General features: G+C 41.7%; 1 protein-coding gene across 1 annotated transcript; it reads left to right on the top strand.

The window, feature by feature from the left end:
- Positions 1–754: 754 nt before the first annotated feature.
- tmc2a (transmembrane channel-like 2a) lies at positions 755–27,450 on the top strand. Its single transcript, XM_039780772.1, has 20 exons — positions 755–811; positions 2,882–2,920; positions 3,017–3,461; positions 5,954–6,106; positions 6,422–6,512; positions 6,623–6,704; positions 6,801–6,907; positions 12,197–12,295; positions 12,954–13,096; positions 14,856–15,003; positions 16,984–17,172; positions 17,256–17,435; positions 19,309–19,467; positions 20,758–20,886; positions 22,402–22,469; positions 24,004–24,243; positions 25,206–25,331; positions 25,866–25,944; positions 26,384–26,501; positions 26,820–27,450. Exons 1-20 carry the CDS (start codon positions 784–786, stop codon positions 27,035–27,037), a joined length of 2,841 nt encoding a protein of 946 aa, XP_039636706.1. The 5' UTR covers positions 755–783; the 3' UTR covers positions 27,038–27,450.
- Positions 27,451–27,784: the final 334 nt, after the last annotated feature.

Here is a 27,784-nt window from a genome sequence, read left to right as displayed (position 1 = left end):
TTTCTCTGTGCGCTTTGCAGCTCCGCGCACGCATGGGCGGCTGCTGTCAGTCCCTGTCGGCTGCAGGTTGGCTCACCCTCTTACCTGCTGTGGTTCTGTCGAACACGTCTGAAACAAAACAATCCTGCAGCTGCAAAGTCATTGCAGGGTTATTTACGGTTTGCTCCGTGTGCCTTGCATAAAGAAACCTAAACCTTCATTAAATCTTTAGGCCGTCTGGGCTTCGTGTGTGTTTGTGTGTGTGTGTGTGTGTGTGTGTGTGTGTGTGTGTGTGTTTGTGTCGTCTCCAATAACAAGACGAGTGAGAGTGCCTCTGGGCACATTAGATTATACGGTCCTTTGGCCATTAAGGAAAAACAAAGTAGGACACAAAAGTCAAGCCTAGCTAAATAGAGCCACAATGAACAATGAAGGCTGTTTCACTTCTAAAGAGTGAAGGGCCTGATATGATCTAGCAGTGTGACCCCCAGCTGTATATCACCACCACTATTTAGTCATAATTAAATAATAAATGGCCGAGCCCCCAGGAGATTAACCCAGCCTTTCTGCTTTCTGCTTTTTGCACAGTGGATAACCTTTGGTTTCCAGAATTGATATCACATATCTTAAAAAAACCTGTTGAGAGCGGGTCACATGCGGCAGTCGTCATAGTGACGGCACTGACAGTTACCTGAGTTGGGTGCTGGTGGGAAGCCAAGGCAGAGGGTAGCCAACCTGCTGGGAGAGGTAGTCTGGGCGAATGCTGCAGAGGACACAGAGGACAGACACTTTTTATTGTTCATCATGCCGAGAAAAAGAGATACAGATGATGGTGAGTTGAACATTGAAGGACTAAAGGATTCATTTTCTTTGTATGTCATAATAGTTTTTTTTATGCGGCCTTTGGTTTATTTAGATTTGTTTTTATTTTGTATCAAAAAAGAATTGTAAGAATAATTTGTGTTGGAAAAAAATGTACAAGCACTTACTACTATTACAAACTTTTGCCAGACCTTCCTCCACAGCACCGGGAAGGAGGGTCTGGTTAGTCCACACAACATTCCGGGATGGGAGAAAAATGTGCTCTGGTTTATTGGCATTTCTTTAAACCAATCACAATCGTCTCGGGCGGTGCTAAGCGCTGGATAGAGCCACGGTGCCTCTGCTAAATAGCCTCGGGAAGGAACTTGTTTTGGTGGAACACGTGTACATTCAAAAGTTGTTTTAGTCGTGCAACAGAAAACTCAGATTGGACAGATAGTCTAGCTAGCTGTCTGGATTTACCCTGCAGAGATCTGAGGAGCAGTTAACCATAGTCCTCAGAAATCCACCGGAGGTTAGAATTACAGCACAAAGGAAGCGAAAGGTAACGGACAGCCGGCCGAAAAGAGTGGCACTCTAGCAATCCCGGAAGTGAAACGTCGTGGATGTAGACTACAGACTTTATGCAACATTATATGCTTTAATGCCAGAGGCGTGGACTTACGGCCCTTTTCCACACTCAGGAACTTAACTAAGTATGACATGTATCCATCATCCCAAGTCCTCGTTTGTTTCCACTCGTCTCCAAAATGGATGCATTAAAAAGATCCTGGATACAGTGTTCGAGGCTGAGCCCCATTCATTCCAGGAGAGTTGCTCAGTGGCGCATGAAGCCAAAAAAGTTCAACATCCGCGGATAAAATGACCCCGATGATCGCCGCTGCTTCCGCACTGTGCAGCCAAAGGTCTGTAATGCGCCTGCTGCACTACAGACCTTCGCCGGCCGAGCCGGCTATTTCCGGTTTAGCACTCTGCTAACTTCAATGGGGATTAAATGATTTATTGTGCGACTCTTCTAGACTTTCCAAATGTCATCAGAGCAAATGGATCTAAAATTCTGATAGTGAAACGAGTCATACTGCAGGGGTTGTGACGCTCCAAAAAATGTATACACTGATTTAGAGACGTCTCTTTTGCCATGTAAGTCTATGGGGAAAAGTATTTTTGGGCCAGAGGGCATCACGTGACTGACACAGAAGTTGTAATTCCACTGTTTGGCCGCTATGTCAAATTGACTTCAAAGCCTGGCACACTTCCCACTGTTGGGCTGAGTTCCTGGAACTAAATGTGGGCACCTGCTCAGAAGATGATACTAAATGCTAGTTACAGGTACTTTCAGGGGGGTTGGGTGCATGCACGACTGCCCGAATGTGCGGTAAACAAAACGGGGATCCAAAACAGCTCCATGGCACTACTAGATTTGAAAAACTTCTGCAAAAGTCTGCATGCTCACAATAATACCGCTAAAGTGCATCAGCAAGATTAGTTTGTTAGCATGCTAATATTTGCTCATTAGCACTGTGGCTGCTAGAAACCTGATTTGTCCTAAGCACATGTGTAACGTTAGATGGTTAAGGTTAGGCATTGACCTTGAATAGTTAGGGAAAGGATAGCCCTTCAGGCTGAACGAATCAGGTTTCCGGTTCATTACACTAACATTAGCTAATTAGCACTAAACACAAAGTGCAGTTTAAGCTGATGATGTTTGCAGGTACTTAGTCATCCAGCAAAGTATTGAACTCGTTACAATTTTGACTTGATCATAGCGTGAGATAAAATATTAAAGGATCAGAAAAGTAATTACAGTTCATTCTGTTGACAATGTACCAATAGCAATAGCAATATATCCAATAGTTAAGATATTTCAGCCTGGACCAAAGTGATGGACTGACGTTACCATTCCCAGAGCCACGCCACTAATAATTTGAAGGAAGACTTTTTTTTTGCACTGAATTTGGTCATTAACTGTAGAACAGAATTATATTTGTTGGCATTGTAAATGGACGTCCTCATGGTCTGGTTGAGCTGGTGTTTTGAGCATTTTGATTGTGCTGTTTTTTGTGTGTGTGCCCTTCCTCAGTTGACATCGAGATTGACGCGGATTTGAGTGACAGTGATGGTAAGTGGATAAAACAGCATGTCAACAAAATATTGTCTGATCTAATAACCAGAATACCAAATGCAGTATTTTGTGTTTGACTTGGTCTTAATGTAGACGGCGCTACCAAGAAGAGAACGAACAGGAGGCAGGGAGCTGGAAGAGGAGGTGCAAGGGGAAGAGGCCGCGGGAAAAAACCAGCCAGCGAAGACGAAGATGAAGACGATGAGGATGAAGCGCCCAGGGGACGCAGGGGAGCAAACAAGAAGAAGCCCGCCAAGAAACGTGGCGGTAGGGATGATGATGATGAGAGCGAGGACGAGGCTCCAAAGAGGAAGCCGAAAGGAGCAGCCAATAAGAAGAAAGGAGGCAAAGGTCAGGACAGTGATGAGGAGGACAGCGACGTAGACAAGGGAAAGAAGGGAAAGAAGGGAGGAGGGAAGAAAGGAAAGAAAGAGGAGGAGGACAGTAAGGGTAAGAAGGGGGATGCCAAAGGGAAGGACAAGGGGAAAGACAAGGACAATGACAAGGACAAGAAGAAAAAGAAGAAGAAGGACGACAGGTGAGAAGATAAAGATATCTGTCTAATTTAGTTATTTAACACCTGTATTTAAATCAAGGATCAAATTACTTAAATGGACATTCTAATTGCCAATACATATGACAATTTAAAATTCAATATCGAACATACCAGGTGTTAGCCTGGCTCCGCCCTCCTATGTACTTATGCTCAATTTTCATTTCAGTACTAGGTCTGGGTTTGTGGTATAGTCTTCAGTTTTCTCCAGCCACATTTTTGGCGGCCCAATCAGCAAACAGAGGGAGTGGCTGAGAACGATGATGTTGAGGCCATGCGCTAGAGTTGTAGTTCCGTAATGGCGGCGGAGAAAGATGTGAGCGAAGCCATTCGGTCCGTTGTGGCAAACCTGACGAATATCCAGAAGTTAAAGCCCGAGCAACAACAATCTTTGCTGAGTTGTGTTGGTGGCCATGATGTTGTGTGGCCCTCCTCTCCACGGGGGTTCGGGAAAAGTTAGATTTTCCAGCTCACTCTGTTAGTGGTGAAGGAGTTGGCTCAGGCTAACGCTAGCGATGCTAATGCTAAATATAAGCCTTGTCGGTCTCCCCTCTTGTTGCACATGCGCATGACATATGTCATGACCAAACGTTAGCAATTGGTTATGGCAGATCCAGAGTCGCTCTGGGCAGATCCAATAGTTTTAAACTTCAACAGAGTACCCGCCTTCAAGGAAGTTAACACTTGTCAATGGAGAGAGGCCAGACTCTCTGGACAAATGAAATGTACCAGAGTCTAGTAGGACCAGGCTAACCAGGTGTGGAAACAGTGCTAAAATGTAAACTCTATAACCCAAAACAATTAGGACTCATCCTCTGGGGAACATGAATATCCCCAGCATTAATCATGGGAATCGGGCCAGTAGTTTTCCATATACAAAGTTGAAATCTTTGGTGTGAGGGTTGTGCGTGCAGAAAGGTAATGGATATGCCAAAAGCATGCAGTATTGGTTGGTTGGTAGGTCGGTCTGTCCACCACTTTGGTCCAGACTGAGACCCTGTTTACACGTACATGGTTATTTTTACAAACGGAGACATTTGCCTTCGTTTGTACCCTTCCTTTGCACGCAAACGGAGAATTTGCCTCTGAAACCGAGTCTTTCTAAAAACTCCGGCCAGAGTGGAGATTTTTGAAATCTTCGTTTGCACGTTTGCATGTAAACTGAGACAAACGGAGGTTTAGGCAGCCGAGAGAGCGAAAGAGGAAGTGACTCGTTGCTGTTGTTGCTATTTTCGGGATTCTGATTGGCTAACGTGGGCTTGAGCTTCTCGTTACACTGCCACCTACAGGTCTGGCATGCTCTTGACTGCATTGATGGCATATATACACTGGCACGTGTAAACGAACACTTTTCTGAAAACTGACAGCTGTGCACAATGTTATTTTTGAAAACGGAGAAGTTGAAATGCCCGTTTATGAAAATAGCTGGCCACGTGTAAACGTAGCATGAAATATCTCAAGAACTATTGGATGGATTGCCATGACATGTTGTTGTTTGTTTGACATCAACCCGGTCTCACGCCAGGTCGTGAAATAGTCACGTTATTTTCATTTATTAATTAGTGTACAGGTCACTATTCTGACATTTATTTCGTGTATACGCCACAAATTTTGAACGTGTACAGGTCACGATTTTCAAACCTGCTCTGGGGGACGCAACAACGGGGAAATGAGGCGCCACACGCCGGCCACAACAACAGGACGGACCGCCACATGTGGGACGCGATCCTCGGGCGCATCCCCAGTCGCAGGGGCACACAACGGGGAAACGAAACACCACACGCCGGCCACACCAACGGGACGGCCCGCCACTCACGGGACGTGATCCCTGGGCGCAGGGGCACGCAACAACGGGGAAATGAAACGCCACAACAACGGGACGGTTGTGGTTAGGAAAAGAAGAACGGGGAAAGGAACCGTCACACGCGGGACGCGATCCACGGTCTCCGGGGTGAAAGTCCTGTGTTGGCACGAACTGCCATGAGACCGGGCTGTTGACATTCATGGTTACCAGAGGATGAATCCTACTGACCTTTCCTCTAGCGCCACCATAAGGTTGACAACTATTGGATGGATTGCTATGACATTTGGTACAGATTATCCATGGTGCCCAGTATATAAATCGACTTTTGCCGTGTTTCCACTGTATGGTACGGCTCTGTTCGACTCGAGTCTTCCCCTGTAGATAGTACCCCCCCCCAGTATAAACCGGATTCTCACATAATCAGCATAGCCTCGTGAAACTGCTGTGAAATCACCTGCAACGGGACACTCGCCGAACGCTTTTATTCGCAAACCAAACAGAGGAACATCTGCACCTAAGCTGTGCCTCAGTACAGTCTCCTAGAGTCTTGTTTTCTCTGTTTCATATAAATAATGTTTGGCCTAAAGCAGTAATTCTTTCACAATTGTGTTTGCTACAACAAACCCCCTCCCTCCCTTCCCTTCTACATGTCCATCCATCTTTTCTTCTCCAGTTCCTCTGATTCCGACTCAGAATCTGAAGAGGAGGAGTCCATGTCAGAGGGAGAGATGGCCCGGCTGATGGAGGAGGTGGAGGAGAAGAAGAAACTGATCGCTAACATCAGGACCAAGCCGTGGAGGATGAAGCGGAGGCTCGTGCACCTGAAGTATGCTCCTACGCCTGTCCTGGTTTCCTGTTTGAGATTCAAGTTCTTCACCTCAGCCTAGAATCACAGAGCCATATATCAAGCCTTAACATGAAACAAAACCATAGGCATTTTACTTGAAGCGCGTGACAGTACTTTGAAAAACTCTGTTCCATGTTCCTCTACCTCAAAACTTGCTAAATATTTGGGTTTGAAATCATCACTTATTGTGAAAACTTTGTTATTGTGGCTCTCAAAGTAAATCCATGTGGACAAACAAAAAGCCAGATCATTTTAATGGACATTTATCTCACATGAGACCTTGTTTCTTTAAAGGGAGGCTCAAGAATTTGTGGATAAGTTTGAAGGAGCTCTGGGCAAAGGAAAGGGCAGGAAGTGGTACGCCTACAAAGTGATGATGGCAAAGGTTCGGCACAAAAATCTAACTTTCTATCTTATCTCTGCTTTTTGCTTTCGTGTCTGTTTTCCATCTATCATTTTCAACGCTTCACCGTTTATTTATTTTTTTCAACCCAGAAATGGATCAAGTTCCAGAGAGATTTCGAGAATTTCCGAACCGCCTGTATCCCCTGGGAGAGGAAGATCAAAGATGTGGAAAGTGAGTTGTGTTCCTAGCACACAGCCGTGTTCACCAGCTGAACGGCGACTCCCAGTGGACTGATGCTGAGCTTTAAAACCTTCTCAATGTCCTCAGGTCACTTTGGGTCATCTGTGGCATCTTACTTCATCTTCCTGCGCTGGATGTACGGCATGAATCTGGTCCTCTTTGGTTTCACCTTTGGCCTGGTGGTCATCCCTGAGGTGAGATGATGCAGTCATGTTTCTGAATGCACAAGCTGGAATAAAAGGAGATGGCATATAGCAAAGCATTAAACATATAGTGTGAAAGATCATCTATTAATTATTATTCTATTACTATTGTTGGAGCCATTATGTAACTTTACTTTTTGGTTTGTTCATATACCATGTTGGTGGCATTAATGCATATGCAGTTGTATGTTTGATCACCAGGAAGCATATACTGTAAGTAATCAACAGCCAGAGGTACACAGGTGTGCGGCAAAGGGGAAAGCACACAGCTTTTCACCATGTTAGTGGCTTGTGAGTGGTATTGTGTTATTAGTGTTTAGTTGGAAAGCAGAATGAAACCTACCTGAAATGAAATGGACAAACTAAAATATACCTGTGCTACGGTGAGCATGCATCGCCATTAAAAATAAATGGGTGAAAGATATTTAAAGTATGGACATCGGGGTGCCCGGTTAGCTCACCTGGTAGAAGCGGGCACCCATATGTAGAGGTTTACTCCTCAACACATCGGCTGCGGGTTAGACTCCGGTCTGCGGCCCTTTGCTGCATGTCATTCCCCGTCTCTCTCTCCTTTCAAGTCTAAGCTGTCCTACACAAATAAAGGCCTAAAATGCCAAAAAAAAATTGCTCTTTACAGTATGGACATTGAGTTATTGACAAACCAGACCACGTGTCGAAGCAAGTTCTTCCTTTGTCTCGCCGCATTGGCCTAATGTAGGTCTGGTTAAAACACTATAATGAATGAAAGTCAAAAAATAAATAAAAAAATAAATAGAAATCAAGTAAAATCAGGATATGCTTTTCAATTCAAAAGTTTTAAGAAGAAATTCAAAAGAGGACGCTGACTCAGCGAGCTTTATTTTATGGGGCAGGTTGTTCCAGAGCTTTGGGGCCCAGATGGCAGGAGGGAAAGCTTACCTCGAGAGTGATATTGGAATTTCCATTCATGCATTACAACTTTTTATATGACACAAAGTATTTCTAAATGATTGTCATCATTATATAAAAATGATCTCATCTTACTAGTAAGCTTCATTGCTGTTATGCTATTAGGATTGTTTGCGAAATAATTTGAAAACCACTGCAATCTCAGTTTTGTATATCATGCATTTTAGGTTCATCCTATTCTTGGCCTTTTCTCAAGCTACAGTATCACCTGATGCTAAAAACCAAAGTAACTAAAGTAACCAAAGGTTGAAATAGTTTTTAAAAGTTTTTCTGAAATCACCACCTTTTCTCAAGCATCCTGTTAAAGATTTAATGTATGTCAAACAAAAATTGATAAAAAAAAAAAAAATTATTCCAGCAACACAACAGCATACGACAAACAGATAAATCAAGTAAAATCAGTATAATGCTTTTCAATTTAAAATTCAAAAGACAACGCTGACTCAGCCACCTTTATTTTCAGATGTAGGTTATTTGTTCCAGAGCCTTGAGGCCCTGATGGCAGGAGGAGGAAAAGCTTATCTGGAGAGTTTCAAATTTGTTTATTATGATAAATCCCTTAAGATGTAGGGGAGAGTTTCTCCAATCAGGAACAGTCTGAATCACCTGCTTCACTCTAAACGTGCTCTGTTTAGTCCTTAATACACGACGTGTGAAGAAGCACCACTCTGGGACCGACACTGCACATTTTAGAAAGAAAAAAACAAATTTTTAGGTAAGAAAGAATTAAAAAAAATCTCATTTATGGTTGTGATAGCATTTCCAGCTTTGTAGATAAACTCAACAAACCTAATTCATGTTTATTGTGCGTCTATGTAGATATCTTTCATGCAGGTTGTTAGTGCTAATGTTTTAGCCGTTAGCTAGCTGTAAATTAAGCTAGTTCGTGGCGTCAGTTGGCTAGTAGTAACAAGAGTCTGAAAATGTTACAACCTACCGCAAGTTAAATCTTGGTTGTGTATTTATGTTGTTTTTCTTTAAATTTCAGTCTTGGAAAAGAAAGAGGGACCGAAGGGTGTCTCCCAACACCTACACACACAAATATTATGTTAAGAAGCAATTTTAGTGTTGAATGAAAGTTTCAATATTAAGTTTTTGTCATTATGCTAATTTCATGATGTTACATTTCACCCCAGTGTATATCATAATGTTACATTTCACCCCAGTGTAGGCCTATATCCATAGGCGCGGGAAGTAGGGGTGCTGGGGGTGCGGCAGCACCCCTTGTTGGCGGCAGCACCCCTTGTTGGCAAACTGCGATCAAGCCCGTATTACCCAATGGGCATTAATCATTATGGTGATAATTATCCAATCAGAATAAAATAAAAGTTGTTTAATGTAATGATTGGGAGAAGGCCGCATGCATTGTGTAGATTGGCTAAAGATAAAGGTGGGTGGGCATAGAGCAGGTTGTTTACATCGCACTGATCCAAGATCAGCTTTCTAAGAACGAGTTGAGATTGAAAGAGTGGAATTATTTGTAACTGATCCCCGGTCAGATTGGGTTGTATCAGCGAGTGAAAGTGTGGAAAAGGGAGAGAAAGCGGCTGCTATAAAAAATGTCCCGCGAATAAAGAGCTGGGAATGACGAAGAGGAGGATGTCGAGGAGCTAGCTAACGTTAGCTTGGAAGAATCGCTGCCTTCTACCAGCTACACTCAGCCACAGCTAACGGTGGCTAACGTTAACTTTAGCAAAGTTGTTGTGGAAAAAGACAGAGATGAGGCCGGTCATCAGCATTACAGAACAAGGTAATAGCACCTCAGGTACCATCATCTCTGAAGACCCTGCACTACGGGGACCGATTACAGAGACCGTCCGGGAGGAAGTTATACCCAGAGGGATATTAGCCTTTCAGAATCGGCGGCTAAATGTCAAGCATCTCGGAGGGGGGACGAGGCTGGCGGTAGAAAGACCCGCTCTCTCACTAACGAGGCACTGACCCGACACCTTCACAACGGCGAAACGGTACCACGGGAGTGGATTCTATATCACTGTCCACCGGAGACATTTGTTGCGTTGCCTGTGAAGTTCTACCAACACACAGCAACGCATCTGTAGTAGGGTTTAGCGAGCTGCTGAGGGAGCTGGACTTTGAGGATTTGATCTGCGACTTTGCAAAGAAAAAGACAAGAAATTAGAACTTCTAAAGGTAAGAGCTATTATGCTATCTGTAAATTGAGTAGGTTAATATAATCTGTTGTGACCGTGTGACCAGATAATGTACATATTTTGTTTAGTTTATTGAAATGCCATGCATATCAGACGTATTGCATCATAATTTTGTGATGCTGCTATAGGCCTGTGTGAGACTTAGTTGTCAAGTACAGTATATATGTTGGCTTTTGCAGTTTGTGAAGTTGCAGCTGACTAAGTGACTGTTATTTAACAACCTGCGCTCAGCTGTGTTGTGTGATGGCATTGTTGTATCTTCAGTCAATCACGTTTCAGAATTACTATTGTGCTTTCTGCTTGGGTGATTTTTAGTGAGTACTATATCGCCATAGTCTTGAACCATACAACGCTTTGGTATGATTTAATTAATTGTAACACTGTCTTGTGACGTGTGAGTCAGATGGCAGTACTTGGTTTATTGAACTGGAAAGGCATACTTGATGCCTGCTCAGCTGGACTAGTCATTCATCTTTTTATTATTTTTTATTCGATAGTGACAGTGTATAGACAGGAACGGGGAGAGAGAGAAGGAATGACACGCAGCAAAGGGGCCGCAGGTCGGATTTAAACCGGGGCGTGCAAAGGAATCTTTGACCAGTAGTGATTGGCATGTGTTTTAGTGCCTATATAGTTCGCTGGTGCAGTACATAGCAGTATGTAGCCTACTTCATGGAGGGGGAGCAGAGGTAGAGTTGTTCTACGCACCCGCCAGCACCCCGCACCCCCTGCTGGAAATGACTTCCCGCGCCTCTGCCTATATCATAATGTTACATTTCACCCCAGTGTAGGCCTATATCATAATGTTACATTTCACCCCAGTGTATATCATAATGTTACATTTCACCCCAGTGTAGGCCTATATCATAATGTTACATTTCACCCCAGTGTATATCATAATGTTACATTTCACCCCAGTGTAGGCCTATATCATAATGTTACATTTCACCCCAGTGTAGGCCTATATCATAATGTTACATTTCACCCCAGGGCAGGGTACAGCTAACCTGGACTATGGGGTAAATTGTAACATTTCACTCATTGTGTTCTGTTTAGGTTGCAGAGATAACCATTTAACAGCAGACACATGTAACTAGTTTGTATCCCATTTTGAACGCGCTGGCTTTAAAGAGCTCCAAGGATAGAACATTTTACAACTATTAGATTAGGTTCAACTTTATTGTCATTGTTGCAGAGTACAAAGTACAAAGAGAAATGCAGTTTGCGTCCAACCAGAAGTGCAAAAAGAGCAGAAAAGTGCAATGTGATATTCAAGGGTAGACAGGACAAGAAATATAGTGCAGTGTAGACAGTAGTGTACAGTTGGTTTACAGAAGGTGGTTCAGAGTATAAATTAAATATAAATATGTGTATATTAGCATATACCTTATAAGAGCAGAATAAATATGGCTATGTAATATGAACAGTGTATGAACAACATGTACAGATATGTGCAATGTAGTAGCAGTAACGTTATAATAGTAGTAAGAATAATATAGATATATGCAGTGTATTAACAGAATATATTATAAGAAAAACTGAATAAATATGGATATTCAGTATGAACTATATAGACAGATATGTACAGCTATGTGCAGTGTGGTAACAGTACTGTTGTAGTGCAGAAACAGAACTTAGGGGCTTAGTTGGTTGGTTGGTTGTCACCGGGATGCAGAGCTAGAGTTCAGTAGGGTGACAGCCGCAGGAGAGAAGCTTGCCCGGTCTAACCTATCATTTCGTTTTCGAGGGGGTCCCAACATATATCACAATCATTACATAACAACAGAGTGACGGGGGAAAATAAAATCATAATTAAAAAAATAGAAATAAATATAGAAATGCAATTATCAGTGGCTATGACAACGTTCATACAACAGGCAAAAAAACTAAACAAATTCAGTAAAACATTACAACCACTAGGTGGCCAAAATGGCCAATGATAAATAAACGGAGTGTGAGTCGATCACCAACTTCAATCGGGTATGAACATTAGATATAGGGAATGACGGCTTCATTGATAACAATGACAGTCCCATCTTAAAGTGAGAAGACATTCTTAAATATGCCAAATATTGAAATTGATCTTATTTCAACAGGTAAATTATTCCAATCTGCTTTGAATTTCCATTCGTGAAATCAAATGTTACTACTTATTTCCCAGGTTCTGATGGGCCTTCCCTACGGCTCCATTCCCAGGAAGACTGTACCTAGGGCAGAAGCGGACACCGCTCAGGACTACTCTGTCCTCATGGATTTCAACGTGAGTCTGAAATATGATGATATAAATATGCCCAAGCCTTATTGGCTTTAGCGCAAACATTTTCAAAATAGTTCTACAAAGAAAATCAGTTCACATAACTTATATAATCAGATTTCAACAAGAACATTCGTAGATTACTCACTAAGCATTATGCATTTGTAATCATAATGCTAGAAATCAAAGTAAATACTAATGAAATAGTCCATCTGGCCTTCTTTTAGCTTTAAAGAAAAAGTTAGCAAATGTGAACATATCAAAATGAAACAAGCATTACATTTTGTGAACATATAGACACCATAAAGAGATTCCAGCCTCTTGATGTGACTTTTTTGACCCTCATACATTTTTATAGATGTACAATACAGAAGAAAGTTTAATTTTTCAACCACAACAGTCAAAGAATTTAAGTTCTTCTTGTAATAAAAACACACTTTTTTATGTGTATTTGACCTTTAATTACCCAAAGATGTGAACCTCCTTTTTGAGAGCATCCTGGCTAAATTGGCAGCTCTACTACTACTACTACTACTACTACTACTACTACTACCTCTACTACTACTACTACAGCACAACAGAAACCAGACACTAAAGGAAGACAAGATTGGGAAAAAAAACAAAGGCAAAAAGTAAATAATGATAGCGCCTCTCCTTTTCTTAGGGCTACTGCAAATATTCAGTCCTGTTCTACGGCTATTACAACAACCAGAGGACCATCGGCTTGCTGAAGTTCCGGCTGCCTCTGTCCTACCTCATGGTGGGGATCGGCACCTTCGGCTACAGCCTGATGGTCGTGATCCGCACGTGAGTCTCGTACAGGATGGTTGCTTTTCATTCGTTCTTACTGTCTCAGCCAGGCTGCTTCAGCTAGCCCTGAGTACCTTTATACTGCCGCGGGAAAAATCATTAAGCTCTAGTTTTCATTTGGTCATTTGAATTAATTAAATTTGGGAAATTTAGATTTTATTTTGATATGATTTAAGGTTAAGTTTGAAAATGTGAAAAAAACATGACTTCTTTTTTTTTTCAAACTTATATTTATTGTTGTTTTGTTTGTTTTTGTACAATATTGACATGCACAACAAGACATGGAACAAAGATAGCACCTACAAAGTGCAAACGCAGCACAGAAACAGTGCATCTACCCTATAGAATAAAGGAATAATAATAATGACAATAACAGGAAGAAATACCATTAATAATATTGCACAGGAGTACATCAAAATAAGTAATACAATAATAATAAATAAAATATACAAAATAAATAAATAAACAGCCAAGTAAAAGCATCAGATCAGTCCAACAGTTCCTACATCAATTTGTATGTTTTCATTCTTCAGGAAGTTATACAAAAAATGTCACAAATCATCAAAAACCTGTCAAGCCTGTTTTTAGTAAATAACTTATCCTTTCCAGTGCCAGAAAGGAAGTCATTCCGTTCAACCATTCAGAGACTCCACAGACAGTGGGCTTTTTTCAAGATCTAGCAATACACCTCTTAGCCTCTAAAAGGCAAACACTCAGTAAGGATTTTTTATCATTTGAGAGCACCAAATTGACAGGGTAAATGTTAAGGATATGTATCCTTAACAATTTGGATCAAGAGGCACTACTTTGCCAATAATACGACCAACAAGGTTTAGTACCTTTCTCCAGAAGTGGGCAACCTGTAGACAGCCCCACATGCGATGAAGCAGTGACCCCTTCTGGTGGTTACATTTGATGTATCGGGAATATTGGGGTTAAAGGGACGCTATGCAGTTTTGACCATTTATTCGCTTTTTGCTGGCAGGTTTCTCTATAGAGCTCCCCCTACAGCTTCAGAATAGATACTTGGCAGCTCCTATGTTTACTTGTGTCTGACTCCTCGCTCGGTCAGTCTACCGTTTCCTCTTTCTCTATTCCTCCGACAATGCTTTCCTAGCTTTCTGCTTCTTTTTTGCCGGCTCAGATAGTGTGAAAAACTCCATCGCTACCATGTTCTTATAGCTAGCCAGTTCCTGAATCGGGGCGTATGTGTGCAGTGCAATGAAACAATTCGTTACATCGCAAGACCAGATATCACGCGATACTTCCTGACACTGAGGCCGGCGACCCGCTGGCCCAAAGTTGCAAGGGTGTTTTTTCCGCTCACAGGCGCTAGGGGGGAGCGAGACGACCACCATTCAACCCTAGAAAAGTCATATAACCATTCCAATGACTCCGAAGCTGTTCAGTTAAGGTAAATTAAGCTAAAAAAAACTGCATAGTTCCACTTTAAAGTGGCGCAGTTTGGCTGGAGTGATGTACTGTCTAGTCAGCTATTTATAGTGTAAGAGTTTGGAATGCGTGTTAACATTTTGGGTTTTAACCAGTGACAAAACATGAAATTTGTTTTTATTTATTTTACAGTTAGTGATGCAAATTTATTTTTACATTTCAGTGTACTTATATACAGCACTTTGGTCAGCTTAAGCTGTGTTTAAATGTGCTCTAGTAAGAAACTTTACTTACTTACTTACTTACTTAATAACGTACAGGCGTGTCTGCCTACTTGCCCATTACGAAGTTTTGTTTTTTTCAGAATGGCCAAGAACGCTGATGTCGGCGGTGGAGACGGAGACGAAGGAGAGTTCACGTTTGCCTGGAAGATGTTCACCAGCTGGGATTACCTCATAGGCAACTCAGAGACCGCTGACAACAAATACGCCTCCATCACCACCAGCTTCAAGGTAACCAATGGCAACCATTTTACAAGAAACATATATGAATGTGTAGTGTATTTTTCAGTACACCTGTAGTTTAGGGGCAGAGCCAGATGTTGAAAACTTTCTGGGCTCAGCCCAAACCTAGGGGCACGCTACGCCATTTATCTCTTCGCACTATTTTTAAAACCATTTGATAAGAGAATCCCAAAAAATATTTGAAAAAAAGGTCTCACAACAATAAAATGGCTATTAGACAGACTAACATCATCACACATGAATACCCCATACCTAATGTATTCAACTCCAAGACTGTTTAAGGACCCCAGTATGCAGAAATATTCAAATACACCATTTTAGAATAGGCAAAAATAACTGCATGGCTCTTGCTTCAAGACTGAATGGTATTATCATAAAGTGTGCATGTCTGTACAGGGTTCAACGTTAAGGTTTTTCCCCGGTTGGGCAAGTGAAAAAAAATGTGCTTGCCCTAAGTCAATTTTTAATGGCCCTTTTACGCATTGTTTTTTTATTAGTGGCTATCAAATCATGACAAAAACTCAACAGTTATAATTGATCTTAATTTACAATGTATAAACACATGAATTTAGGTTCATACTGAGAGTGTTGGCTATTATTTAAAAAAACTATCAAATCTAATTGCAATAATTAACTTACTAGAGACAGTGATTTCTATCAGTAATTTCTTTGATTGCATACATTTTAGGTACCCTCAATTCTACTACTACTACTACACCGCAGATAGGCAACAGTAATAAAAAATAGCAGTAAGAAAGAGTTCTATTTCAGTCTTTAGACCAACATAAAATCGGTTTTACTACTGTAAGTCCTTTCAGCTTGACAGATATCACACAGGGCTAATGGACTAACGTTATTCCAGATACATTTACAATGTGCATCTCAGATCACATTTTCACTGACTATGACCACTACTACTGTCATTACTAAACCTTGTGCCAAAATAAGAACAATTACGTTGCTGTCAGCGGGCCTAATTACTGGCTAACCAGCGCTAAGGAAAAATCCAGCATATAGACGGTACCTTAAAACGTTGCGTGAAACAGGTGATTTAACGTCACTGCTCATTTTGCATACAGTTTAGCAACAAACAAAATGCTGAGGGGACGTTAACAGGTTTCTCATGTTGGTTTTGAGCGGTATGCTTCCCCACTAACCTGGAAAACACTTTAAACAGTAACCTTAATTGAATACAACATCTCGGAGTCAGAGGGACCGCAGCGTTCGCTAATGTTAGCTTCTTGTCTCATCTGGGGTCTGATGAACAGTAAATTCATCTAGTTCAGTGCTTATAGCATTATTTTCCAATCTACTCTAGCTGTCATATTTCACAGGACCCGTGGGAGCACAGTTTTCATGGTCAATCAGACGTTGCGGCTTTCGTCGCTGTTTGTCACTCTGCCTGAGGAGAAACTGCGCTACTCGCGCTGTTGTTTATATTTGGTTGTCATGACTGGCCCAAAACCCACTGGCCCAAACATGCCAGTGGGTTTTTATATTGTTTTAAATCCTTATTGTTGAGCCCTGCTGTAAAGGGGAGACTCGTGGTTACCCATAGAACCCATTTTCATTCAGATATCTTGAGGTCAGAGGGACCCCTTTAAAAATGGCTATGCCAGTTATTCCCTCGCCAACATTTTGCCTAAGTTTGGAGTTATTTAGCCCCCTTCCGGACAAGCTAGCATAATATCAATGACTTAGGTCGTCTAGTTTCATGATACCAATATGTTGCTCCAGCTGTAAAACGGAACCCGGCACAGCCTCTAAAGGACAGTAATGTCAGCCGAAGAGATTCAAGACTTTTGAGAAAAAGAAGCCAAGAGCCAGTTTTTCTCCCATCCCAGAATGTTGTGTGGACTAGCCACACCCTCCTTCGCAGCGCTGGGGAGGAAGTTCTGGCAATGCGAGACTACTACACCGCTAATGCTATTCTCTACTGACTTCCTGTTCCTGTTTTGACACCAACAGGAGTCCATCGTGGACGAGCAGGAGAACCAGAAGGACGAAAACATTCACCTGCGGAGGTTCCTCCGAGTCCTGGCTAACGTCATGATCATCTGCAGCCTGGGCGGCAGCGGATACCTCATCTACTTCGTGGTGAAGAGGTCTCAGGAGTTTGCCAACAGGACGGACCTCAGCTGGTACGAGAAGAATGAGGTAATGATGCTCAGACGCCTCTGAATGAAAGCGGTCCGATTCTGACAATGATGCTGATAATGCTGTGTCTATGTTTTGGACAGTTGGAAATCATCATGTCTCTGCTGGGTCTGGTGTGTCCTCCTCTGTTTGAGACCATCGCTGAGCTGGAGGACTACCATCCTCGAATCGCCCTCAAGTGGCAGCTCGGGCGCATCTTCGCCCTCTTCCTGGGAAACCTCTACACCTTTCTGTTCGCCCTGTTCGATGAGGTCAACTCCAAGGTATGGCAGCAGTGTGTCTGTGTGTGTGTGTGTGTGTGTGTGTGTTCTCTCATTCTAAACTGACCAGCTGGGACCACATTTCCCAGATGCCCTTGATGATGATAACTTAACAGAAACCCATCAACTATTTTTAAATATTAATATATAAATAATATTGGTCTTTTAACTTGCATATAAACGTGCATGCAAAAGTGCCTAATTTCTGCCTTCCTGCTGGTATTACTATTCAGATCTAAGCAGTGCCTGAAATACCAAGATGGCGCCAACAGCAGGCGCTTCGGTGATTTGGTGCTCGTTGTTTTGTCTTTTTTTGTCGTAAATTTATATTAACGTTTAATATGTGTTTGTTTGTTTGTTTATTTATGCACCTTTCACCAGGGCAAATTCCACATAAGTGTACTTATTGTGGGAAAAAAACCTTTTCTGATTCTGATTCTGATTCTGAAAAGGGTCAGTACTGAGTACCGGCACATCTGATTTTTGTCCACATGAGTACCCTTACTTCCGATTCTTATTAACAGTATTTTTAATAGACTGATATTCATACCAAAATAGGCTATATATCATGACTTATTGGAAAATACCAAGCAATTCTATGTAAAATCAGACATTCATCTCCCCCATGAAGCCAAATGGAATGATCCTTTGTTTCATAACCAGATGTTCAGACACTGCGACGATTAGCAGTCGATTCAGGCTCCTTAGATCGAATCGTCGAATAGTCGACTATACGGGGTCACCCCTTCAACATATACGTATGAATATAGAAATATCCAAGACACATGCAATAATCATGTAATCTGGCACCTTTTTTGACCTAATTCAGGCACTGGATCTAAGGATGGAAATGTCAGTCGGTCAATATGTACTTTATTGGTCCAGAGCAAAATGCATGTATTGTTTTTTTTCTCCACAAATAAGCCTAATGTTGGATTCATGTTAAGACATTATAATTATTATTGTTTTACTTTCAAAAGATTAACAATAATTTGGTAGCCCCCCTGCAGTAACTCTGAGGACCCCCTAGGGGTCCCGGACCCCCTGTTGAAGATCTCTGCTCTAGTGCACTGGTTCTTAAACTCTGGTACACATACCACTGGTGGTACGCCAGTTCCCTCTAAGTGGTACGCGGATGGAATCTCTGAAATATAAAATGAAAAATGAAATAAAATAACTTAAAAACATAATACGATCAATCAATCGATGAATCGTAATTAAAACGTAATATAAAATGTAGCTTGTATACCAAACAACATTAAATGCGTTTTTTCCTATAAAGACATGTTAAACACATTGAATATAATAACATGTGGAGTAAACTCATAAAAATAATCTTAGATAGCAATCTTCCTCTTCACATTCATAAAATCACTTTGGATGTTTTTCAGTAGAGATCGACCGATACTGGTTTTTCAGGACTGATACCGATTATTAGTAGTTAATAAAACCAATAACCAATATTTGGAACCGATATACATATACAGTGAAAATTAAAATCTTTAAATCAAAATCAAAATTTTGGGCTGTTAGAAAATCCAATACACAACTTAGTTTGAATGCTTGAAATACAATTATTCAATAAATTAGAAGCTTTCAACATAACACCCAGTCAAAGATAGTCAGATTGTGGGCGGGGCATTAAGTCAGACTCAGTGGAGAGTGGAACCGAAGCATAGGGACAGACATAGAGCTGTAGCCGAGCCAAAAGAGCGCACTTTTTAATTAATTAACTTTATTGGTTATCAAATAAAACACAGATACAGACAATCTGCAAACTGCCAAAAAATGGCCCGATAATGGGCCTATCCCTATTTTTCAATATGCTGAATACTAACTTGTGTCACCGTTGACTAATTCAATCTGTGCCTCATAGCTGGAAGAAGAGGAGTCCATTAAGAACGCCACCATTTGGGCCATGAAGGAGTACTACGCTAACTACACGCGGCTGGTCAACGACAGTAGTGCCATCCCACCCCCCATGAACCCTGCTGATGTCATCCGAGGACCCTGCTGGGAGACCGCCGTCGGCATAGTAATGAAAATAAAATATGACACCGAAACACAAGCCACAAGTATTTCTAATGGCGCTTTTCCATTACATGGTACCTGCTCGACTCGCCTCGACTCTACTCGCCTTTTTTGGTTTTCCATTACGAAAAAAAGTACCTGGTACCTGCTAACAGATTTAACTTTTTTTAGTACCACCTCAGTCGAGGTTCCAAGCGAGCTGAGGCGAGCTGAAAAGGTGACGTGAAAACCTGCAGGCTGCTGACTGGTCGGTAAGAATCGTCACTGATCACTGCATTGCTAGCGAGAGACGGCATTTTTAAATAGTTTAGCCAGCGGTGTTTTTTTGCTGCCGGAGGCTCCACGCAGAGCTTTCTCCGTAGCATACAAGTGGCCTGATGTTTATACTTGTGCGCTGGTGTGTGCATGTGTGATGTGTGTGTGTGGGGAGCTGGTGATCGAGGGAGAAGTGAAAGAGTGACGGCGATTATCTCCGCAGCGAGTAGCGACTCTAGAGTCATATATATGTGAGAGAAACAAAGTGTCTCCCCTGTTCTTTCTGACCACGGTGGGAAATCTGGAGCAGTAAATGTTAACTATCTCTTTGATATCATGTTGTTTACGGAGACGGAGAACCAGGAAATGAGTCGGGGAAAAGCCATTAAAGCAACTCTACTAAGCCACGCCCACGGCAGTCGCTATGACGACCAGCCACGCTGAGGCGGTACTAAAATCTGCAATGGAAAACAGACGCACAGCGCGTCGAGGCGAGTAGAGTCGAGTAGAGTCGAGTAGAGTCGAGACAGGTCGAGCAGGTACCATGTAATGGAAAAGCACCATAAATAGTGTCGTGTCATATGTCATTTTGTTAGTAAGCTTCTCTGCTGATGCTATATGAGGAATATTTGCAAAAACATACTGCAATTTAGTCCAGTAATTTGACCCATTTTGTATATCATGCATTTTAGATTCATCTTGTTTTTGCACTTTTCTCAAGCTTTTCTCACTTTTCTCAAGTATCATCTGATAACTTATAGTAACTAAAAGTTCAAATAAAAAGTTTTTAAAAGTTTCTGACAGCTAAAAAAAAGCCCACCATCTATGCTGAGTAATTCTCCAACTTCCTGTTAAAGATTAAAATCTTATCACTTGAATGTTAGGATTCATTGATGTCTTGGAGTCTGTCGTTTTAATTTGGAAGCGATGTCCCATCTTATAGTCTTATATATCTTATATTTCTGCCAAATGTTCTGAAAACTGTGTGAGATGAAAGCTTTTAAAGACATTTCACTTTCCTGACTTTGTGTTCTTCTAGGAGTTTGTGAAGCTGACGGTGTCGGACATCCAGGTGTCCTACCTGACCATCCTGATCGGTGACTTTGCTCGAGCTGTCATCGTTCGCTTCCTCAACTACTGCTGGTGCTGGGACCTGGAGGCTGGATTTGTGAGTCTGACTGCTGAAGCATTTTAATTTCAATGGTTTATTTAGGGTGAGTCATAGTAAGTAGGGAACTCCATTTCTGTGTGCACTGTTGTCTGTACAGTATGCATTGTGAGACAACGGTGTCCATGCAGCAATGTTCTTTTTCACAGCGCACATTTCATTTTACATTTACATTTTACATTTTAACTTGTCAGAGTAAGAAAAGCACAGGTGTTACTTTTGATGACTAAGTTCTACTCAAGTGTCCCAGTAAGCCATGACAGTACCAGGGCCTTGAAACTGAAGCAGCGAACTGGAATTCAGCCATCTTTACTTTTATTATTTACACCTGTGCTTTTCTCACAGGTCAAAATTTCATTTTGTCAAACACTTTGGTTTAGGGTGACCTAGTCTACATCCACGACGTTGCACTTCTGGGATTGGTCCATTGCCACCGAAAATTCCGCCAGATGTCCCTCTTTTTTTCAGCCGGATGTCCGATACCTTCCTCTTTCTTTGTGTTGTAATTTTAACCTCCGGTGGATTTCTGAGGACTATGGTTAACTGCTCCTCAGACCTCTGCAGGGTAAATCCAGACAGCTAGCTAGACTATCTGTCCAATCTGAGTTTTCTGTTGCACGACTAAAACTACTTTTGAACGTACACATGTTCCACCAAAACAAGTTCCTGCTATTTTGCAGAGGCATCGTGGCTCTGTCCGGCGCCCAAGATTGGTTTAAAGAAATGCCAATAAACCAGAGCACGTTTTTCTCCCATCCCAGAATGTTATGTGGACTAGCCAGACCTTCCTTCACAGCGCTGTGGAGAAAGGTCTGGCGATGCGAGACTAAAGGTGAAAAGACATCCAAAAACATTTGGGATAGTCCCGAATTACAAGCAGTTCTTGAATCCTGTCCCGTTTGTCGTGAAAATTAGAATAAAACCGAGTTAGAGCCAAAGAATAACACACGTGCATGCTCTTTCCCCCTTTTGTTGTTTTCTAGTGTAGGGAGGGGGACAGGGAAAGTGTAGATGCAGCCAGCCACGGAGAAGGAGTGATCTGACATGCGTGCCGCGCAGACAGATGTGACAGGCACCGCACCGCACCGATGAAATGAAGAAGAAAGTGAATTTAATGTAACGGATCAGGATTTACACACTGTTACATACAACACAGTCAGTGTTTCTTTTTCCCCAATGACAGACAGTTTACTTCATGTTCATGAACAAAAATAATACATTTTAGTGTTGAGTTTTGCTTTTACTGAAGTGGCTTACCCGATGCACAGTATTGGGATAAAGCCTGAAATCTCCCTCTCCTTCTACTAACTCCGCCATTTATTTGGGGAGGGCTCTGTAGTTGCATCTGGGGCTTAGCGCTGACCAGAACGATTGTGATTGGTTTAAAAAAAAAAATTGGTCTGTAAGAGCCGGGTGGAGCCAATCCCAGCCCACTTTTTCCGGTATTTCAAGTACAGTCCCTTTAACTGTTATGTTGAATACGTTTAAGTAAATCATATCTCTGTTCCCTTTCAGCCGTCATATGGAGAGTTTGACATCAGTGGTAATGTACTTGGATTGGTCTTCAATCAAGGGATGATCTGGTACAAACTTTATTTTTACACATATACTGCACATGCTCAGGTTACAGTGTGTTTTTTCTGTGTGTGCATGAGTGTCTGTGTGTGTTGTGTTAAATTATGTCTCAGGGTGTCTCAAACGTTGGCCTATAATAATGTATTTACTGCCCAACACTTTCAAGGTGTGATTCTTGGCATTCTTTTGTATTTTAATTTTAGGATCTTAATAGGACCTTCAAATGGATAATAAACAGTAACCATTTTTGTTTTGTTTAACAAAATATCTAACAAATATATGTGTATCAGGTGTAACACACATCAAAGGTGTCACATAGTGCCACGTTTTTTTGGCGTGCAACAGTGGATGAAACCAGCAAATGCTGGATGCACCATACGGACAGGAGAAGTAGTCAAGGTGGTACAGTAGCCTAGATGAGCAACTGATGAGTGACAATGATAAAAACCCTTTTATAGACACTTCTCGGACTACGCAGTTTTCCGTCAAATGTAATGTGTTCTTCCTTAGACCATGCTACACCCTCCCAGAAAGTTTTACAAAAATCAAGCCAGACGTTTTTCCGTTATCCTGCTAACAAACAACCAAACCAAACTGAAAACTTGATCTCCTTGGTGTAGGAAATAATAGCAATGATATAAACCACGTTGTTAACCTGCAATATGTGTTTTCATAGCGATCACTTACACAGTTTGTGATTGCTAATAACCTTAGCAGTTTTATCACGCACACTATTGACAAAACTATTTTATGAAGGGAATCATTTAAGCCTATGGGTCACACCTACAGTTCTGTAGACTGTGCGATTCGGGAGTAAAGTTACAACATTGTTTGCAGTTTTCATACATTCGGTTTGCGTTCACACTGCACTTTGTCAAATCGCACCAAACACTGTAAAAAATGTCACGCAGAAACGGTTGCTGGTCGATTGGACAATGAAATTGCAGGCTAGTAAATGCACTGTTTTTTTGGTTCACTTCCTATATTTAAGATTGTGTTCTCACCTAAAGTGAACGGAACTCTAGACCACTAAGAAGCAGCTGACACGCCCGTTTTCAAGCGCACCAGAGTTCTAATGAGCTTTCACACCACCCCAAACAAACAGGACTATCCCACGAAACGCTCCAGGGTTTCGGTCAAAACAGACCAAACTGCTCAGATGTGAAAGCACCCTAAATGTGTTGATATTGGACACATTTCTATCGACAAATAGTATTTGACATTTTTAAATGCTTTTAAAGGCACTGTGATCAATTAAACATAACTAAAAAGCTTTCATATTGGGGAGCCCTGGTAGCTCACCTGGTAAAGCGTGCGCTCCATGTAACAAGGCTCAGTCCTTACCGCAGCGGCCCAGGGTTTGATTCCGACCTGTGGCCCTTTGCTGCATGTCTTCCCCCTCTCTCTCCCCAAGGTCCTGTCTACAACTGTCCTATCAGTTAAAGGCAAAAATGCCCCCCAAAAAAACAACTTTCATATTGAAAAATGTGTTACACATCATCTGATCACATGACGTGATGTCGTGTTGTGGTGTTTTTTCAGGATGGGTGCGTTTTATGCTCCTGGGCTGGTCGGCATCAACGTGCTTCGCCTCCTCAGCTCCATGTACTACCAGTGTTGGGCTGTAATGGCCACCAACGTCCCCCACGAGAGGGTCTTCAAAGCCTCCAAGTCCAACAACTTCTACATGGGCCTGCTGCTCCTCATCCTCTTCCTCAGTCTGTTACCTGTCGTCTACACCATCATGACCCTGCCGCCTTCGTTTGACTGCGGCCCCTTCAGGTAACCGCACATTGAAGTCATACTCAGTGTTTACCCTAGCTTTGTGGAAGACTTAGGTGCGCGTATTTGGTATTTGGTTAAGTCCTTTCTCAAGAAAATGTTACTTATTTCAATTTTCCCATAAATTGGTGGCTTTTTGCGTCTCCTTGTAGTTGTGTTGCGTCTCTGTTTTTGGTCATTTTGGTTTTCTTTGGGGTTGTTTAGGGTCTCTGTTATTTTTCAACTCTTTTGTAGTCCGTTTGTCCTTTTGTGGTAGTTCTTTGTCTCTTTTTCACATAATTTTGGACCAATATTATCTCCATATCTGTGTTTAAAACATTGGAAAAGCATATTTATCATAAATAAATAACACTCAAAAAGTTTAAAGGTCCTATGAAATGCTGCTTTTTGGATGCTTTTATATAGGCCTTAGTGGTCCCCTAATACTGTATCTGAAGTCTCTTTCCCAAAGTTATATTACATTTAATAACTTTTTGATTAATTTTCTAAATTTGTAATGAGAGCTTGAGAGGCAATTTAACTGTCAAGACCAGTGGCGCCGCAAACTCAAACAGGAGAACCAGTGGAAAGCATCAGAAGAGCATCAAACTTCACCAAACGGCCGTGGCTGCAAATGGCAAAAGGCATTGTGGACATGAAAAACATGCAAAGCACCAAAATGAATATTAGTCAACATACCGCCTAGCTTTTTTCAGAAACTATTCAGATGTATCCCTCAATGTAATCATGAACATTTTCATAAGTAACTGTAATTTAATTACATATTTTTCCCAGTAACTGTGATAGATTAGTTACCTGTTTTTTAATGAAATGACGTACTTCCGTTACTTGTAACTAGTTGCTCCCCAACACTGGTTAGAAATGAGCATGTGCAAATACACACACACACACACACACACACACACACACACACACACACACACACACACACACACACATATTGACCATGCTGATGTTTGCAGTGGGAAGCAGAAGATGTTTGATGTGATCATGGAGACGATCGACCTGGACCTGCCAGCCTTCCTTGGAACCATTTTCAGCTACGCAGCCAACCCCGGCCTCATCATACCAGCTGTACTGCTCATGGTGTGAGTGTAGACGAGACACGCACTTGCACGCACTTGCACGCACGCACACACACACACACATGCAAGTGTGTGATTACAGAAATAAATTGTTTTAGATAGAGCAGCAAAGATTAATCGCTTAATCGATTAGTTGTCAACTATTAAATTAATCACCAACTATTTTGATAATTGATTACAGTAATTGGTTTGAGTGATTTTCTTTTATGAAAAAAAGAACATATTCTGTAATTCCAGCTTGTTAAATGTGAATATTTTCCAGTTTCTTCTCTCCTCTGTGACAGTAAACTGAATATCTTTGCGTTGTGGACAAAACAAGACATTTGAGGACGTCATGTTGGGCTTTTGGGAAACACTGATTGACATTTTTCCCAATTATCTGACATTTTATAGACCAAACAACTAATCGATAAATCGAGAAAATAATAAACATATTAATTGACAATGAAAATAAACGCTAGCTGCAGCCCTAGTACTAGAGCGTGTGTCCTCGCAGCCACTGAAAATACACCAAGTCCCGTCATTTCTCCTTTACAGACTGGCCATCTACTATCTGAACTCGGTGTCGGAGGCCTATCAAAACTCCAACATGGAGCTGAAGAAGAAGATGCAGATGGTAAGTAAAGAATGGGGAATTAACCCTTGTGTTGTCTTCCCGTCACCTTTTGATGCTTTTTCCAACGTTTTAAATTGTAAAATTTTTCTTCTACACATTTTCAGCACTTATTTCTACGTCCCATATTTTCTGATATAAAACAAAAATTGAAAACGGGTCAATTTGACCCAAAGTCAACACCAGAGATGGACACACATTGTTTTGGTCTTTTCGTGGAACTTGTTAACAATAAGAAAAATATAGAATATTGTCATCCTTTAAACACCTTCTTGACATATATTTAACTTAACACATTTAACACCACAGTTCTGTGGCTCCTAATTATTTTCTTTCTCTTCCTGAATGTCTCTGAATCTCTTGTTTTAACCCACATTTTTCTGTCCACCTCTGTCTGTCTGTCTGTCTGTCTGTCTGTCTGTCTGTCTGTCTGTCTCTCCAGGCTCGGGATGAAGAGAAGAACCGGAGGAACAACACGGACAGCACCAACCAGGTCATGAAAGACCTGGAGGACCTGCTGCCAAACCGATCCCTCATGCCCCCTGCTCCTCCAGAGCCTGGTCAGTAAACTCCTGCACAGCTGGTTGTCCTATGCAGCTATATCAAAGAAATGCTACTAAAGGTCTCTAGAATATATATTTTTCATTTGTTTGTTTTTATATATAGTGAAGTTTTTGAAATGAATTCTGAGAAGTACTGTAGTTATGTGTATCTATTATAATCCAAGGTTTTTCCACCTAAAAAGTACAATTCCTTCTGGATATCAAACACTATGTTTCGCATTCATTAAAGTATTTTTAAGGTTGTGAATTCAAAACTAGTGTACGGCAGGAAATCTAGATACTCAGCTGATTTATCCCTGTCCCTGTCTAAAACAGAAAAGACACCAGAGCCGGAAGCTAAGCCAACTAAGACCAAGCCCGGGTCGGCCGGCAAAGGTATTAACCTGCAGAAAGATGTGACTCTGGCGTCGCCCAACCCCAACGCTCGAGGGCCGGTGAGCCGGCCGCCCGGGCCCAGAGGACCTGGAGCAATGCCTGGTGCTGGACCGGGCCGAGGCCGCGGGAGAGGGAGAGGGGGCCCCCCTCCCAGATAACGGTGTGAGAAAAATCACGTTCCTGCAGGCTGTGTTCATCTCTGTTCATTTCACAGCTGGAGACAAAAACAGGGTGTTGAGCGAGTGGCGTTGCAGTTACAAGGACCTTCATTATATGTCTTCATAGTTCTTTACTGACAGCGGTTCAAAGTTTGCTGGAGGTCATTTTTGAAAGCTACAACTCTATAAACTGTAACCTACAGTACAGTTTTGCAACATTGTTCTGTAAAAACTTAAATTTTGTCTTAAGTAACTTATAATTGTGTTGTTGATCCATGTTGTCTGTGGGTCTAAAGATGGGCAGACACTATGCGTTGTTATTAATATGTTAGCTCACATTTTTCTGTACGGCCGCAACATGCATCTTTAAAGTGTAACTCTCGCCAAAATGCAACCTAGGGTCTTTTTGTGAATATACCCGAGTCAAACTTTCGTTTAAAAGCATATTTAGGACGGAATCGGCACTTTTAAGATTTACCGTATTTTCGTTTTTTGGTGAAATGGCCTTTTGAATGGGAGCGCTAGTGGCACTTTTATGCTACCCTCAAAATAGCTATTTTTACAACACTAAGAAGGCTCAACACAACATTAAACTTTGCTCCAAGTATCACCAGGAGCTCTATACCTTAACGAAAGCATTGACAACATTGTTTGTGTACCCAGAGTTTACTAAAAAAAGGTTTTCAACAACTCACCGCAGCTCTTGTTGTTTCCGCCGCAGCCATTTTATCAGTCAAAAACAAGCAA

This window comes from Perca fluviatilis, chromosome 17 (assembly GCF_010015445.1).
Source record: "Perca fluviatilis chromosome 17, GENO_Pfluv_1.0, whole genome shotgun sequence".
NCBI classification, from domain to species: Eukaryota; Metazoa; Chordata; class Actinopteri; order Perciformes; family Percidae; genus Perca; species Perca fluviatilis.
Note: the sequence above shows the minus strand (reverse complement) of the source record. Positions and strands in the feature narration are given on the sequence as shown.

Bases quoted from the DNA above. Each gene is read 5' to 3' on its own strand.
- tmc2a (XM_039780772.1), top strand. From the start codon at position 784: ATGCCGAGAAAAAGAGATACAGATGATG. The intron at 3,462-5,953 runs GTGAGAAGATAA...TTTCTTCTCCAG, and splicing joins AAGAAGAAGAAGGACGACAG to TTCCTCTGATTCCGACTCAG. The intron at 13,097-14,855 runs GTGAGTCTCGTA...TGTTTTTTTCAG, and splicing joins CTGATGGTCGTGATCCGCAC to AATGGCCAAGAACGCTGATG.